At 39.1% G+C, this 18,071-nt stretch overlaps 1 protein-coding gene across 1 annotated transcript; it reads right to left on the bottom strand.

Moving 5' to 3' along the window:
• Nucleotides 1–6,249: 6,249 nt before the first annotated feature.
• On the bottom strand, nt 6,250–17,710 carry LOC128617317 (NLR family CARD domain-containing protein 3-like). The gene is made up of 7 exons (XM_053640399.1): nt 17,661–17,710; nt 17,197–17,251; nt 16,756–16,960; nt 14,703–16,467; nt 11,701–11,874; nt 6,334–6,515; nt 6,250–6,257 (listed from the first exon to the last, which is right to left on the bottom strand). The coding sequence occupies exons 1-7, from the start codon at nt 17,708–17,710 to the stop codon at nt 6,250–6,252; spliced, it is 2,439 nt and encodes an 812-aa protein (XP_053496374.1).
• Nucleotides 17,711–18,071: the final 361 nt, after the last annotated feature.

Below are 18,071 nucleotides of genomic sequence, written 5' to 3'. Positions count from 1 at the left end.
TTTGTTTAGTATACCCTGTTTGCTGATTGGCTGACCTTTGCCTGTTTATGACATATTTTACCTTTCGATTTGTCTGCCTCTCTCTCTTCAATAAAGCTCTTAACTGCACTTCTCCTACAAGGGAGAATCATACTGGGATCGTTATGCTGGTGTTTGATTCAGTATGAGTTCCCCATTGGACCCACCTGGATGTTCTGGATCCCTTTGAGGGCTTTGAAAGCCCAGGAAGGGATTTTTTCCTCAGTGCCAGTTCTATTTTGAGAGCCTGGTGAACCCCAAGCCCAAGACAGTGGGTAGAATTCTTGTTATCCGGGTTGGTCGATCTGACTCGCCAGTGGGCGAAGCTCCTGATTGCCACATGCAACTTCAGCCTGGGAAGTTCATCTGCATCATGAGGGTGATCTATGGAAAGGCAGACTTCAGATTTAATTTAGAACATTTTTGGGGGAGGGCCAGCTTGTGGTTTATGTCCATGTGTTTCTGATTCTTGTTTTTGTCTAGTATAACCTATTTGCCGATTGCCTGACCTTTGCCTGTTTAAGACCACTTATTTTACCTTTCGATTTGGATTTGTCTGCCTCTCTCTCTGCAATAAAACTATTAACTGCACTTAAATCTGTCTCTAAAACCATTATATGACAATGATGTAGTAACTGTTTTCAAAACATGAAATTCATTTCATGGGATCTACAGGGGTGCTTGAAAACTTGTGAACCCTTATGAATTTTCTATATTTCTGCACAAATATGACCTAAAATATCATCAGATTTTCACACAAAAGTATAAAAGTGGACAAAGAGAACCCAGTCAAACAATTGAGAAAAAATATTGTACTTTGTCATTTACTTATTGAGGAAAATTATCCAATATTACATATCTATGAGTGGGAAAAGTATGTGAACCTCTAGGATTAGCAGGTTAATTTGAAGGTGAAATTAGAGTCAGGTGTTTTTAATAAATGGGAGGACAGGTGAGTGAGCACCCGATTGTATTTAAAGAACAGGGATCTATCAAAGTCTTATCTTCATAACACATGCTTGTGGAAGTGCATCATGGGATGAAAAATTCCAACAAGCTGATGTACAGGACTGATCAACAGTTAACAGAAACATTTAGTTGCAGTTATTGCTGCACAAGGGTCACACCAGATACTAAAAACAAAGTTTCACATACTTTTGCTACTCACAGATATGTAACATTGGATCATTTTGCTCAATAAATAAATGGCCAAGTATTATATTTTTGTCTCATTTGTTTTATTGGACTCTCTTTATCTACTTTTAGGACTTGGTGAAAATCCACATGGTTCACACACTGTCAAGCACCACTGTAAAGTCTGAGATTGTAGATGAGCTCTTTCTCCTTAAATGTTCTTACTTAGTTGCCCCATGACAACATCTGGTGATGCACATAGAGATGTCATTAAAGTTATAGCCAGCACTGCTGAAGTGTCTTGCCACTGTAAAGAAAAAATTCTTCATTCTGATGTTATGTATGTGCACGGGAAACCACACAGTCTACATGTTACTTCCCCTGACGACCCTGACATTTAGTTTTTTTCACAGATTTGTTGTCATCCCTTCATCTCCTTTCAACTTACTAGATCAGGATTTAATGTTTAAACTGACATGCTCACTCACAATACGGACAGTTTACACTGCTCACTCCATCTAACCTCTGTTTCTCTTCTGTTTGTCATGTTGCTGATGAAGCGCATGAGCCTGACTGCATCGAGCGTCTGCTGCTTGATGTACTTACCTCAGTCCATAAAACATTGTGGGCTCAGTATTCTAATAAAGAGGGTCATATACAGTTCCCCCATATAGTACAAATCTGAAGAGTACTCGGCCCATTTATTGTAAGCACAATCTGTATATGCTTTTGGCGACACATGATTTTGGAAAGACATGGCATGCTCAAGGTTTGCATGCCGCTGATGGCAAACATTTATTGCACATTTCTGATCTCTTAGAAGCCTCACTCTTACCTGACAGGCTTGCTATTGTTACGGTTAAAGGTCATGACTCCTCTATCACAGATAAGGCTCATGGTAATTCACTCACTGATGAACTGGCAAAGTGGGCCTCCCAGAGAGGGCTCGCCCAGCCCGTTTGTCCACACATTTCACATCTGCTCATTCTAACTCTAGTTTATTTTTGTACAAGTGCAGGCCTCTCCAGGTTGTTTCCATTGCCCACCAGTGGTTTAATACGCTGCCCTGCTGGCTGCCTTGCTCTCCCATCATCCGTCCTTCCGTTTCTTGTGCGGCATTTTCATGTTGTTTCTCATGCTGCATGAAGAGTGGCGATCTTGGCTAAACCATCGTTTGACCTGTGCTAGAGCAAATGTACAAGAAAAAAACGCCAAACATGATGCATTGCCACCACCTAGTGGCCATGCCAACTGTCAGAGGTCTCAAATACATTTTAGTTATTGTTGCCAAATTCTACAAATGGGTAGATGCTTTCCCATAATCAAAAGAAAATGCCAACACTGTTGTTAAAATTGGCAAATATTAAACTTGGCAAACATCTGAAGACTGATTGGCACTTCCACATCCCATATCATCCACAGAGTTCAGGGATCGTGGAAAGAAAGAATCATACCATCAATAACCGCCTTCCTAAAGCACCTCCCGAGAGAATCCCTCCAGCAATTGGGTTCACCTTTTGAGTACACAGAAGTCCCTGTCCCTGATCTGACACAATAAGCTCTCTGTTCCTAGTCAAATCAAGCAATGATCTAGCTCTTCCACCTTTCTGTATATATATATTCTGATAATTTCAGCATTAAACTAAGAAGCTTTGACTGAACTCTGTGTCTGTGTGACTTCTTCCCAAACTCGGTACTGAGAAGGTAACAGTAGTATGGGTCCAATAATTTAATTCTGATTCCAGTATCAGCAAAATCTTAACAGTTTCATTTTTCAGATTCATTTTCAGGAATTAAGCTCATGCAACTCGAGTGTGAAGGGGTGGTGGAGCATAAATGAGTCCTCAAATGTGACAGTGCCCCACAAAGAGGCCCCATTTAAGGGGGTTGCTGAGATGTTGCTGCACATTATTTTAAGAAGAAAATTTCTGATAATTTAAATGATCAACCCTCAGGGGCCCTCTCAGTATGTGGGGCCCCAGGCAATTGCCTACCTTGCCTGCCCTGTACATACACCTCTGGGTGTGCCTGATCAGAACTCCGGTGACTGAAAAAGAGGCAGTGTGTGTGTGTGTGTGTGTGTGTGTGTGTGTGTGTGTGTGTGTGCGCGCACGCATGTTCTGGGAAGTGTAGATCATGGCGGCCATGTCTGTAGGCCGTGAAGCATGTTGGGAGATCTATGATGTTCTTGTGGTGAATCCATAGTTGTAAAAAGTCATTGCACATTTCCTTGTGAAAATTTGAACCCCAGATAGGAGTGAGAGTCTGTTGTTTTGTAATGGATTGTGGTGTAAGTAGACAACTGACTTGTTGCATCACTAGAGGGAGGCAGAGAGCACTGTCTTAATCATAATCAGTGGCCATCAGCCCCACCTGTCTTCAGTCAGCCTTGCCATACATGCAGTCCTCTTCAAAAGTATTGGAATTCTTTTGTTTTTGCTATACACTAAAGACATTTGGGATTGAGTTCAAAAGATGAATATAAGACAATAGATCAAAATTGAAGATTTAATTTCCTGATATATACATCTAGATGTGTTAAACAACTTAGAACATTTTGAGGTGAGCAAAAATATTGGAACAGAGTGTTATTTATTTTGATTTCCTTGAAGACAATGTGGTTGCATATCCCTTCCTTACAATAATTAATCAAGCACCGACCCAGTGACATCACCAAATTGAGGCACTCTTCTTTTGTGATGCTTTTCCAGGCTTTTACCACAGCTTCTTTCAGTTGTTTGTTTTGTGGGGTTTCCCCCTTTAGTCTCTTCTTCAGCAGGTGAAATGCATGCTCAAATGCACAAATCCCAAAGGCCATGCTCCAAAATAAAGTGGAAAGATTACCTAGAAGAGTGGAGGTTATTATAACAGCAAAGTGGGACTAAATCCATAATGGGATATTCAACAAGCACATATGGGTTTGATGGTAATCAATGTGATGCAGACAAATTATGAAACACGCTACCAAGTCCCTGAGATAATAGCCTGTCCAGGCAGTTATAAATGGTGTTGGCACATTTATAACACACATTTGCCATAGACAGAACTTATTCTTCCAGCACCAATAATCACAGTGTAGCAAAGGATTCAAGCACTGGACATGGTTCTATAGACAGGACGTGATGTGTATAAAGAATCAGTCCACCCTCTAGTGGGCATGTGCAACAGCGCCTCCAACCAACTTTGCCAAATTCACCCCTACCTTTAATGGTCACCATCCCGGTGAACGCTGAGAGTCCCATGAGTAGAACGCCTAAAGGATGCCCTAGAAACTAAACCCATTCCTGACTGATCAAGTGACTGAGCTATATGAAGATCTAGAGAAGATTCTAAATTCAACTCTTGCTCTCGTGTGGTCACCTGGGGTTGAGACGCTAAAGATGAACCTATAGTCATAAGAGAGTAATCATTTTGTACCCCTGTTGGACTAGACTGAAGCACTGAGAGCTGAGAACTAGAATCAACGTGGACTTGACCCTCAGAGTTCCTTACACCCGTTCTCGTGTGGACTATGGCCACTTGTAAATAATCTCCAATTCTAGGTCCTTCTGGCTCTACTCACTCCTGGGGCTGGAAAGGGCCAGTAGACCTGACCCATTGGTTTACCTGGCATACTGTTGCCAGCTAAGAACAGGTGTAAGATCTCAGCAATGGACTGAGTCAGGGCAATTGGTCCTACAGTGAATGACCACAGTCTCCAAGTGCCTTCGGGAAATGGTATAAATGGAGATCAAATACTTTTGGTGTTGGGCCACCCAATCTGAATGGGCACCATCTCCTTCCCCTTCTTCACTACCATCAAGCAGACTATCCACTGGTAGCTTAGGTTTTTGGCCAAACTTCAACTCATATTGGTAGTGTTAAGTCGACTGGTGCATCAAAAAGGAGCTGTGGAAGCAATTGTTATCAGGCTACTAATTTCAGCTGCAAAATCCAATGGCCACCCCAATAGCACCATTGTGCCCATTACCTTTATTCAAGGTCCCAGCTGAAAGAATTGACATGGACCTCATCAGGCCATTAGAGAGATGCGCACGATGGTATTGATTTGTGTTATTTCTGGTGTTATTTCATGTAACACTATGTACAGAACCAGTGCCTCCATGCATGCTGAACACACACTGTTGCCTAGGCACTTTTCTGAATCATCTCCTGGGTTGACCACGACACTGTGTTCATGACACAGCAAAGGTTGGCAGGTTGCAAGGGAAATTTTCCACTGTATTTTCACATGTACTCTTTGGCACAAGCCTCATGAATGTGAAACAGTGTAAAGCGCTTTGGAACCACTACGGTTAAAAAAGCGCTATATAAGTACAGACCATTTACCATTAACATGCCTGCTCCTGCCTCGTGCTTTGGGATCAGTCGGCTGTACATTTCCAGATGTGTACTTAAGCATCGTCAGTCTCCATCCCCGGGGCAGATCACTGCCGTTGCTTTGTACAGCAGGTATTTCGTTACGTGTGTTGATTTCTCCTGTGTATGACCTTCTGCCTGTTCTTGACTTTGTATCTGCTCTGTCCCTTTAAGTTTAATGATTCAGCTCCCAAACTGCTGGAAATGTGGGACAGGTTCTAACTCTTCACCAAAACTGCTTTATCCTGGAGAAGAGGTTTGAGGTGAGACTCCTGTCATACGCCTGTCCTGGTGAGTTTATTATTCTTAACGCTGAAAGACAGAAGAGCATCAGTGTAAACACACAACATCAGCATAAACACCAACACACACACACACACATTATTCAGTATGATACAGTAGAGTAGAGTAAAGAGACAGTAAGTCAGTAACTCACTATAATGTCTCCAGTTTACAGTGTGGATCCTTCAGTAGATCAGAGAGCAGCTTCACTCCTGATTCTCCTGGATTATTACCGGTCAGATTCAGTTCTCTCAGGTGTGATGAGGAGTTTGACCTCAGAGCTGAAGCCAGAGCGGCACAACCTTCATCTGTAATACTGCAGTTATACATCCTACAAGAAAGAAACCCTTCTCACACTTAACACACTCAGTTTTAGCTCTGAAAACATCAACTACACAAAATCTTTACATACAGAACATTTACTCTCCATCTCACACACACAACAGTGACAATATATCACATGACTACAATTACAATCACCACAGATGGAAACTGGATGTAGCTGTGTTTATTAAAATTCTGCTCTGTGTGTGTGTGTGTGTGTGTACCTCAGTGTCTGCAGTGTACAGTGTGGATTCTCCAGTCCAGCAGAGAGCAGCTTCACTCCTGAATCCTGCAGGTTATTGTAACCCAGGTCCAGTTCTCTCAGTCTGGAGGAGTTTGAGCTGAGAACTGAGGACAGAACTCTACAGCTTTCCTCTGTCAGATTACACCTCCACAGCCTGGAAGAGAAATGATGAAGTGTTAGATTTATTTATCTGATTGTGAAATGAGGGGTTTCCATCAGGTGGTAAATAAAGTGTTTACCTGAACACAAGGTTCTAATGTCAGGATAAAAATATAAAATGAACAGCCTGTGTATAAACAATAAACTAGTATTGGCATGTTATTAAAGTAAATGTGTGTGTAATGTACACTGATCTACACGCTGTAGAAATAAATGTACTTTGTACTGATGTGAGAAGTGATGTAGATATTTCAGCATTAACACAAAGCTGAGTTTCACAGAGATGCTAAAACTGTTGGAGTTCATTGTTCTTTGGAGCTTAATCTAACTTTCACACACATACAAATCACATAACACACACACACACACACACACACACACAGAAAAACAAAAAAACAGAACAGAAAATCAAAGCTCAACAGCAAAAACAATGCTAATCCACACCATATAAAATACACACTTGAATGTTTTACTCATATAAAACACTGGGCCTCATTTATCACACTGGATACGAATTAATTTCTTCATAAACAGTGTGTAGGAGCATTTACACAAGAACTCTTTAATGTGCAAATTAAAATGTAATGTTATGGAACATTTACAGGATGTTGAGAGAAAAGGTTGATGAGGTGTTGGATCAGAGTTAAATGGGCGTGGCCACTCAGCACAAGAGCTAGCTCTTTATGTAGTTCATGAGTTACACAAGTGTATAACCATGTTACACAGGTGGATAACCATGTTTTATCCATGTTACACACAAATATACCCATGTTATAACTGTTACACACGTGTATAACCATGTTACACACCCACACGTGTATAACCATGTTATAACCATGTTACACACATAGATAACCATGTTAAACACTTGTGTATTACCATGTTATACCCACGTTACCCACACAAACCCATGTGTATTACCATGTTATAACCATGTTTCACACATGTAAAACCATGATCTAACCTTGTTACATACACGTGTATAACCATGTTATACACGTTACCCACACACACGTTTATTACCATGTTATAACCATGTTACACACGTTTATAACCATGTTACACACGTTTATAACCATGTTGCACACGTTTATAACCATGTAACATCCTTTTTACAAACATTTTAATAACCATGTTATAACCATATTACACACACATAATCATGCTATTACCACATTACACATGTATAACCAAGTTAAAACTATGTTACACACGTGTATAATCATGTTATAACCATGTTACACACGTATAACCATGTTATAACCATGTTACACACGCGTTTAGAAGCATGTCATAACCATATTACCCACACGTGTAACCATGTTACGCACCCACACGTGTATTACCACGAATAACCAAATTGATTAGTTTTAAAAACATCTCGTTTGAATATATTTTGATACATTGAACAAAAAATTATATAATATTATTTAAACATTTTTTAAACTTTCCTACCAACCACCTGCAATTACAACACTGACCACTAGGGGGTCCACGGAAACACTGCACTACACGGTAGAGTACACAGTACATAGTATAGTATAGTACAGTACAGGAGTACATCATTTGGGACACAACTTTAGTATTTACTCTCCAAGCGTGTTTTCGGAACAGAAGTAACATAATGAGTAAATGTACCATGCACACACCAACTAATCGCTCATGAGATTCCTTGACAATGATTTTCATAATCGATTATGATTGATTTTATCGATTAGTTGTTGCAGCTCTATTTAAAACACAAAAACAGAATTTATTTAATAAAAAATCATAAATGGCAACAAAGCTTATAGGGAGGACAGACACTATCCACTCATCTCTGATCACCTGCTAGCAGAATAATGACTGGAAAGATGGAAAAGGAGATTACATTAGAACCGTAACTACTATTAGTATATATGAGTATGTTATGCTTGTTTTTGTGTTACAACCTGCAGTAATTGTGGGAGGATTAATTATATTGGAGTTGGGGTACTCGAGTCAAATTATGAAGAGAATTCGGACTTGTCACACACTCAATTAAATTTGTACTCAGACTTAGAGAGTGAGTAACAAGAGCGAGAGAGTGACAGAACATTTCCTGACTGGTCTCTCTTTCTGCTAGCTAGACCTATCAGTTTTCTCTGTGGGCAGGCTTTAAAGTCGACCACTCTCTCTCTCTCTCTCTCTCTCTCTCTCTTCAGGTCATTAATCAGTTCAGTATCACTGTAGCGTCATGGCAGAGTGTCAAAAAAAAAAGAAAACACGCCCTTCACCCCAGACTACACTAAAATGTACACCTGTTTCATAGGGGTCAAAAAATAACAACAGTTTTCAACAGCGACTCTTTGATTGCCCATGGTGGGTTAGATGATTGTAAAAGACATGTTGAGGTGAGTTTAACAGGTGTGATTTGTTCATTAGCATAGCTAACGTTATTTAAACTAGCTAGCTAGCTGCTAAGGAGCTAATCTGTTGGTGTCCTACATGATGAGGACAAACTCCCTGTAGACTTGCTTAAAGTTGTAATAGAATAAAAATACACCTAAATGAGTTGAATAGAATATAATAGTACATATTATTTTAATGTCACATTTAGCATTTAGACTGCCAACCTATAATTAAAAATGAGTGTATGTCTGTGTGTGTGAGTGTATATATATATATATATATATATATATATATATATATATATATATATATATATATATATAAATATATATATATAAATATATATATATATATATATATATATATATATATATATATATATATATATATATATGGGTGAGATGGGGCTGCAGGGGTGGTGGAGCTACCTCCATGAAATGAGTTTTTGCACGGTGGGATGTCAGCATAAAATTAATTAGTATTTCTTAGTTGCATACTACTGATAGACCTACCTAAGAAAACATATCGTTATCATGAAACGTATCGTGTAGTCATATCGCCCGCCCCTAAATGTTAACATTTCGTAATTCCAGTCTTGAATTTCACGTAAAATGTGAAAAGTACTTCTTAATGTAGTAAATCCCATAAACCCTGCTGATGTTTTTTTTATTATTTTAGAAATTAAAATGAAAAAAGTTACAAGAACAGAGCTGTGTTCAGAAATGAGTTTGTTGTGATTAATAGACAGATTAAAAATAGTAATAAAGCATGAAGCTTGTTATGGTGACATGCTGCTAAATGTAACTCTACTCTGTACACACACTCTCTCTCTCTCAGACTATATAACTGTGGGGGAGACGCATCATATCACTGAAATGTAACTCGAACTGGAAGACACAATATTGTGTGACACAAAAACAAAACAGCTTCATTTGTATTTTCATACACTTGTAATCTAATAAAAGTTCTACAAATACCTCTATATCCATTTTTTTATTGAAATCATTTTTTGATAGGAAACTAGTTGAGGTGCTGATGACATTTAATAAAAATATTAAATTGCAATGGCAAGATGTAATAGTGGTATTTTAATTACAGTTATGTTGCCATTGGTTTGTGAAGGTTAAAATACTAATTTAACAGCTCAGTGTTGAGTTTACAATTGCAATTTCAAATCTTTTATCAATGTAATTACTTTCTGGACTCAGCCAGAATCGACTGGGACTTGGCCATTAAAGACTCGGACTTAAGTCTAACCCGACCCCTTTTAGACTCAGACTTGGACTCAGACTTGATTGATTAAGGACTTGGTCTCGATTCGGATTCGACAAAGGTGGACTCGGACCCAACACTACTAAATATATTTAAAAAGCAGCTTCAACACATTTATTTACCTTGGCTTTCAATTAGGCCTCTTCATTTTAGGCTTAAAACTGATTTATTTTTTTTTATTTCATAATGATCTAATTAAAAATATATTTTCTGTTTGATTACTTAATTATTTCTTAAGGAGTTATTAGGTTTTAATATTGTATTTTTATCTTTAATGTTTGTTGCAATATTTTTGTTTTAAAGGGGACCTATTATACAAAATTCACTTTTAAATGGTGTTTGAACATAAATGTGTGTCGGCAGAATGTGTACACAACCACCCTACGATGGTAAAAATCCACCCACTCCTTTTATTTATATTCTCAATAAATCATAAACAGAGTCTCAAAATGAGTCGTTTTTGTTTTCACCCTAACGTGACGTCATGTTCGAACAAGCCCCGCCCAGGGACTCTGCTCTATTAGCATAGCTCCTCCCCTGAGTGAGCTGCACACAATCGGCCATGTTCTCCACTCTGGAGCAGCTACAGTGATGAGAAGAATGTCTCAGCTTCGTAAGCTTTGTAAGTGTTCTGTTGTTGGCTGTAAGAATGAACATGAGAGTCTTCATGTACTCTCGGCATCAGAGGCACTGAAGACGCAGTGAAGTTTTATTTTTGAAGGAAATGTGCCCCAAAAATACCTAAAATCATTTCACACCAGACTGCTTTGTGAACGAGGGTCAATACGAAGCAGGATTTGATAAAAACTTGATTCTCAAGCATGGATCAGTACCCACTGTTCGTGATCCAGCTTCATATCCAGAAGACGGAAATATCGCACTTTATATTTTGGGAATGTTTGCTAATCGATTTTCTTAATGAGCTTGTTAGCAGATTCCATGGCTAATGCGGCTAAAGTGCCAGAGTTATGTCGTCATTTTTATTTTTAACCCCCGAAAACACACCTTCATTATGCACAATACAGTAAGGTGATTGTCTTTTTGAAAACTGTGTAGGTTTTCTGTGAATCATTTTACACCAGGCTGTTTTGTGAATAAGGTTGTTAGCAGATTCCACAGCTAATGTAGTATCGGAAGCAGGAGCTGGTATCTTCCGGAAAGGGGGCGGGGCGCAGCAGCTCATTTGCATTTAAAGAGACACACACCAAAACAGCCTGTTTTTGCCTCCACCCAAAAAGGGGCATTTACAGCAGGGTATAAGATCTGTGGGGTATTTCGGGCTGAAAGTTCACAGACACATTCTGGGGACACCTGAGAATTACATTACATCTTGTAAAAAGGCTTAAAATAGGTCTCCTTTAATATTATATTCATAATTTTATTTTATTTTCCATTGTGAAGCACTTTGAGCTACATTTTATGTATGAAATGTGCTATATAAATAAAGATATTATTATTATTATTATTATTATTATTATTATTACTGTTCTTGGTGTGTGTGTGTGTGTGTGTGTGTGTGCCTGTGTGGGTGTGAGCACCTCAGTATCTCCAGTGTACAGTGTGGATTCTCCAGTCCAGCACAGAGCAGCTTCACTCCTGAATCCTGCAGTTTATTGTGACTCAGGTGCAGTTCTCTCAGTCTGGAGGAGTTTGAGTTGAGAACTGAGGACAGAACTCTACAGCTTTCCTCTGTCAGATTACACATCCACAGGCTGGAAGAGAAATGATGAAGTGTTAGATTTATTTATCTGATTGTGAAATGAGGTGTTTCCATCAGGTGGGAAATAAAGTGTTTACCTGAATACAAGGTTCTAATGTCAGGATAAAAATATAAAATGAACAGCCTGTGTATAAACAATAAACTAGTATTGGCATGTTATTAAAGTAAATGTGTGTGTAATGTACACTGATCTACACGCTGTAGAAATAAATGTACTTTGTTCTGATGTGAGAAGTGATGTAGATATTTCAGCATTAACACAAAGCTGAGTTTCACAGAGACGCTAAAACTGTTGGAGTTCATTGTTCTTTGGAGCTTAATCTAACTTTCACACACATACAAATCACATAACACACACACACACACACACACACACACACACAGAAAAACAAAGCTCAACAGCAGAAACAATGCTAATCCACACCATATAAAATACACACTTCAATGTTTTACTCATATAAAACACTGGGCCTCATTTATCACACTGGATACCAATTAATTTCTTCATAAACAGGGTGTAGGAGCATTTACACAAGAACTCAATGTGCACATTAAAATGTAATGTTATGGAACATTTACAGGATGTTGAGAGAAAAGGTTGATGAGGTGTTGGATCAGAGTTAAATGGGCGTGGCCACTCAGCACAAGAGCTAGCTCTTTATGTATGTGCATAGCTGCTTTATCTGCTCTTTATTCTGACCCTCAACCTGTGAGGTGGGGAGGTGGGAGGTAGCCGGTGAAGTCACCTCCTTGAAATGAGTTTTGGCATGGTTACGTTGACATCTGGGGAACCAACTGTTGTCAAAGCCAAGAAACCTGGAACTGTGGAGAGCCTGCAGTCAAAAAGGGAAAGCGACAGAGCCCGTGCTAAAACGAGAATAAATCTGGGCGTGGCTTTTGAGAGGTGGCGAAAACTCAGAGATCTGAAGGGATTGAAGACAGAGATGCTTTTTTCCTGTTAAACAGGTCAGACATTTCAGTAGCTCAATAGGTAGCTAGCTAATTGATTCAGCTGTTTGTTTGTTTTGCTATGGTCAGTGTGGTAAACTGCACTTATTTTCTGCTAGCTATGAGAGAGAGCAACTCTCCTCTACTTCAAGAAAACCGTATCCACCTCCACCTCCGCTGTCGAGTATTGGAGCTAATATACAACACACGAATACCTCAGTGTTGCCAAGTCTCACAAGACAAATAAGCAACTGCAGCTTCAAAAACAAGCCCAATATTATTATATCCTGTTACAGGCTCAATGTAAACAGACTCAATAAATGAGCCTACAACATATTAAACTGAAACCACTCGCAGTTTAAAACTAGGGCTGTAACTAATGATTATTTTCACAATCGATTAGTTGGCCGAGATAGATCGTATGCGGGCAAACTTTCAGTGCCATTTTTTCTTTTATTTAATATAAAATCCACAAACCGAGTGTTAAAAAAAAACCTAAAATTTTACACAACTGTTTGTCATATAAGACTGAAAAGAAACCAATACACACAGACACACACCAAAATATATATTATTCATCTAAATGAAATTTTATTTATTATTAATGTTAAATATGAATAAAATAAAGTAACATATATAGAAATGACTGTTTAATATATAGCCTATAATTGTTGTGGAGTGAGGGGGTTCCTTGTGGATTGTTCGAAATATGCCCTCCATCCGATTAATCAGAAAAATATTCGGCCAAATATTCGACACAAACACAGCCATAATCCAGCTAAAGTTTACCATGTAACAGAAATGTGAGTGTGTTTCTCTTACAGATAGAAATCAGAGGACAGGACACCACATCAGTACTATTATTATTATTATTATTATTATTATTATTATTATTATTATTATACAAAAATGCTTTATTATAATAAGGCATTTATTCAAAAAGAAAACCATGTGTTTTCAGTCCTTTAAGGTTATAAATGATCATAATAATAATAATAATAATAATAATAATAATAATAAATTATTATCAGTTACAATGGTCCTTAAAGGACTGAAAACAGAAGGTTTTTGTTTGAACAAATGCTTTATTATAATTGAAACTTGAAACCATTTTTTAATGAAAGTACATGTTAAAAGGTCTCCAACTAAAAAATAAATAAAATAAATAAGAAATCTCCCATTTGAACAAAAAGGAGCAGGACGTGCTGTGGCTTTGTTTGGAAATATTTCGTTGGTGAAACAGAATAGAAACAGACAATAAAATGTAAGACAGGTAATATTAACTTATTCTTTCTGTTAGCATAGCATAAATAAAAATAACATCAGATGTGTGAGCTTTCAAATGTCTAAAATTTAATATGTACTGTAGTTGCACAGCCAGACTCCTGTACCTTTACCTCTCTTTCACACACACACACACACACACACACACACACACACAATGTCACATGTTGTATTCATACTGTTCCCATGGTGACAGTGTTATGTTTTTCTTGTTCTCAATTGTGAAGTTCTGTTCAATGTCTCTTTCAAGTAAAAGGAGAAAAGAAAAAGTGACTTTCACTGGTGTTTAGTTCACAAAATGATCAAAAAGCAGTCATGAATACATGCAGTTATTTTGTAGAGATCATTTTCATCAGTTTTAGAGAAAAGGTAATAAATGGTGATAAGGTTTTGTCCATATGGCCCAGATCTCAGTGCAGACGTAACATGTTAGTGTAAAAAGTGAAACAATCTTCTGTAACAGTACCAGAGGTTTGTTTAAAGATGATTAGAGTAACTATTAACAAGCATTAATCCAAACAGTGCAGTTCAGTGTTACATTAAAATAACAAACCATGCAGTAATACATTTATAAATAAAAATACTCACTCAGCTTTTCTGGAGGCTTTGACCACTGGCAGCAGCTTCAGAAGACATTCCTCTGATCGGTCATATTTACTCAAATCAAACTCATCCAGCTCCTGATCTGAGTTCAGTAACACAAACACCAGAGCTGACCACTGAGCAGGAGAGAGTCGGGTTCCCCTGAGACGACGGTCACCTTCTCTGTTCAGGTAAGTCTGTACTTCTTGCACTAGAGAATGATCATTCAGTTCATTCAGACAGTGGAACAGATTGATGGATTTCTCTGGAGATGGATTCTCCCTGATCTTCTCCTTGATGTACCTGACTGTTTCCTGTTTGCTGTGAGAGCTGCTTCCTGTCTGGGGCATTAAGCCTCGTAAGAGAGCCTGATTGGACTCCAGTGAGAGACCCAGAAGGAAGCGGAGGAACAGGTCCAGGTGTCCATTCTCACTCTGTAAGGCCTTGTCCACTGCACTCCTGAGGAAATCAGACATGGCTGACTTTCTGAAAAGATCAGACAGATCAGTGGTTTGTTGTTCTGTTACATTTCTGCTGATGAAGGAGAGAAATGCGTATAAAGCAGCCAGAAACTCCTGAATACTCAGATGTACAAAGCTAAACACCTTCCCCAAGTGAAGCCCAAACTCCTCTCTGAAGATTTGGGTACACACTCCTGAGTACACTGCCACTTCTCCAACATCAATGCCACACTCTATCAAGTCTTCCTCATAGAAGATCAGGTTTCCTTTCTCCAGCTGTTGGAAAGCCAGTTTCCCCAGTGCCAGGATACTCTCTCTGGACTGCTGAGGATCAGGGTCACATTTCTGATGGTACTTTTGGTCCTTGTGTTTGATCTGAAAGATCAGGAAGTGTGTGAACATTTGAGTCAGAGTCTTGGGGACCTCTCCACTCTCTGCTTCACCCAACATTCTCTCTAGAACAGTGGCTGAGATCCAGCAGAAGACTGGGATGTGGCACATGATGTAGAGGCTTCTTGAAGACTTCATGCGTGTGATGATTTTATTGGCCAGGCTCTGATCACTGATCCTCTTCCTGAAGTACTCCTCTTTCTGAGGATCACTGAAGCCTCGTATCTCTGTTACCTGGTCTACACACTCAGGAGGGATCTGATTGGCTGCTCCTGGTCGAGAGGTTATCCAGAGGAAAGCAGAGGGAAGCAGATTCCCCTTGATGAGGTTTGTCAGCAGCACATCCACCGAGGCTGACGCTGTCACATCACACAATCTCTCATTCTTCTGGAAATTTAGAGGAAGTCGACACTCATCCAGACCATCAAAGATCAACACCACTGTGTAGGAGTCTAGTAATTCTAGTTTTCTCATTTCTGGGAAAAAGTGATGAAGAAGCTCCATCAGACTGAGATTTCTCTGCTTCATCAGATTCAGCTCTCTAAAAGGAAGTGGAAACATGAAGGTGACGTCCTGATTTGCTTTTCCTTCAGCCCAGTCCAGAATGAACTTCTGCACAGAGACTGTTTTTCCAATTCCAGCAACTCCTTTAGTCAGAAGACTTCTGATGGACTTGTCTTTAAAGAGCTCGTTACATTTGATGGGTGTCTCCTGTGTTGCTGGTCTCCTGGACGCTGTCTCAATCTGTCTCACCTCATGTTCATTATTGACGTCTCCACTCCAACCCTCTGTGATGTAGAGATCTGTATAGATCTCATTCAGAAGTGCTGAGCTTCCATGCTGTGAGATTCCTTCATTAATTCTTATAAATTTCTCTCTCAGGTTGGATTTCAGCTCTGTCTGATACACAGAGGCGAGTTCTATTAAACAAAGTAATAACATGTTTTAATGCAAAATCACTGAGCACAATATAAAATGTAAAATTCTTTCAAATGCTGTTGTTCATTCCTGATTCATGGACTAAATATTATTGAAGGAACAGGACCACTTTACAGAGTAATCACAAACTGGACCACGAACAGAACAGAAAAGCACCAGATGTACATGATACTAAACTCAAACTTCAAACTAAAGGTGTTCATATCTAAAACTATTTCCTCTCTCTAAAGTGAACCTGATGGAATAAAGCCATGACTCAGAGCTCTTACTGTTGTGCAGTGTGTTAGCGAGATCTGTGTGGTTCATGTTCTTCAGGACACGCAGTGTGATCTTCAGCGCTCCCTCTCTGACACTGTGCAGATCCTCCTCATCCTCCACCTCCCTCTCAGGGCATGTTGGGTAATCTGGACTGAGGAGCTTCCTAAACCTCTTCAGCTCATTCTTTATCAGAGTGATGACTTTGTGTTCCAGCTCCTGGTTAGAAACACACAGCAACACATCTAAATATTATAATGTTACACACTGAGAGATGCTTTTATTTTATGAAAAGAAGAAAGGTCTCTTTATATTACCACAGTTACAACTGAAATTCTGTCTGATTACCCATAATGCTGCTGCACATGGATAAACCTGTGAACTGTCATTATCTTAAATAATAAACCTGCAACCTACTCACACACAAGTTACACACATTAAAAAGACACACACACCTTGAATATGGAGTCCAGCTGATTTCTGCTGATGTTTGATTTCTTCTTTTGTGGTCTGTGAACAAATAAAACACATGATGTAATATAGACTATATGTATTTATAGCTGCACAACACACTAATACATACAGAGACAGATATTTAACACTATCCTCTTAACACAATACACTGATTTCAGGGTTTCCTCACTGACACTAACATGTTTATGAATAAAATAGTGATCTAGTCATTAATGTCCCAGGTGTAAATGTTGTTGTGTAGCACCACAGACCCTCCAGCTCAGGGACTGCAGACTGAACTGAACTCTTAAAGCAGTTTTCCTCACTGCCAGTCCGAGAGCTGCAGCACTGCACACTTTAGTGTTTTACTGCTTCAACACCTGATAAAGCTCATGAAGGGCTTCATAATGAGACCAGTGAGTTTGATCAGGTGGAACACTGCTGTAAAACACCTCACTGTACTGACCTCACATCAGGAGAACTGGCTCCGTCTCTGAAGTTATTTGGATGCCCCATTGACGTGACCTTTCATGGACGCACAGCTGGGTTCTGGTGAGTCTGATCTCTTTCCCTCCATCATTCTGTAATTAGAACAGAAATATCAGCAATAATTAATACTCTGCTGTATCAGCACTGTTACACAATGTGTTCATCATTAAACACCAATAATTCCATCTTTTTAATTCAGCTACAGTCTGCACACTTATTCGAACAGGAGACACGCCCCATACCTCAGGAATTACACTGATGTCAGGAGTCCCAATCACAGATAACTGACTCAGCTGGGTCTTAAAGCCTGTAGAGTTCACTGACTCAAAGCTACGCTGCTCTTCTCCTCCACATTACACAGTCCTTTTTACTCTTCTCTCAGTGAATG

This window comes from Ictalurus furcatus, chromosome 13 (assembly GCF_023375685.1).
Source record: "Ictalurus furcatus strain D&B chromosome 13, Billie_1.0, whole genome shotgun sequence".
Taxonomy (NCBI): domain Eukaryota; kingdom Metazoa; phylum Chordata; class Actinopteri; order Siluriformes; family Ictaluridae; genus Ictalurus; species Ictalurus furcatus.
Note: the sequence above shows the minus strand (reverse complement) of the source record. Positions and strands in the feature narration are given on the sequence as shown.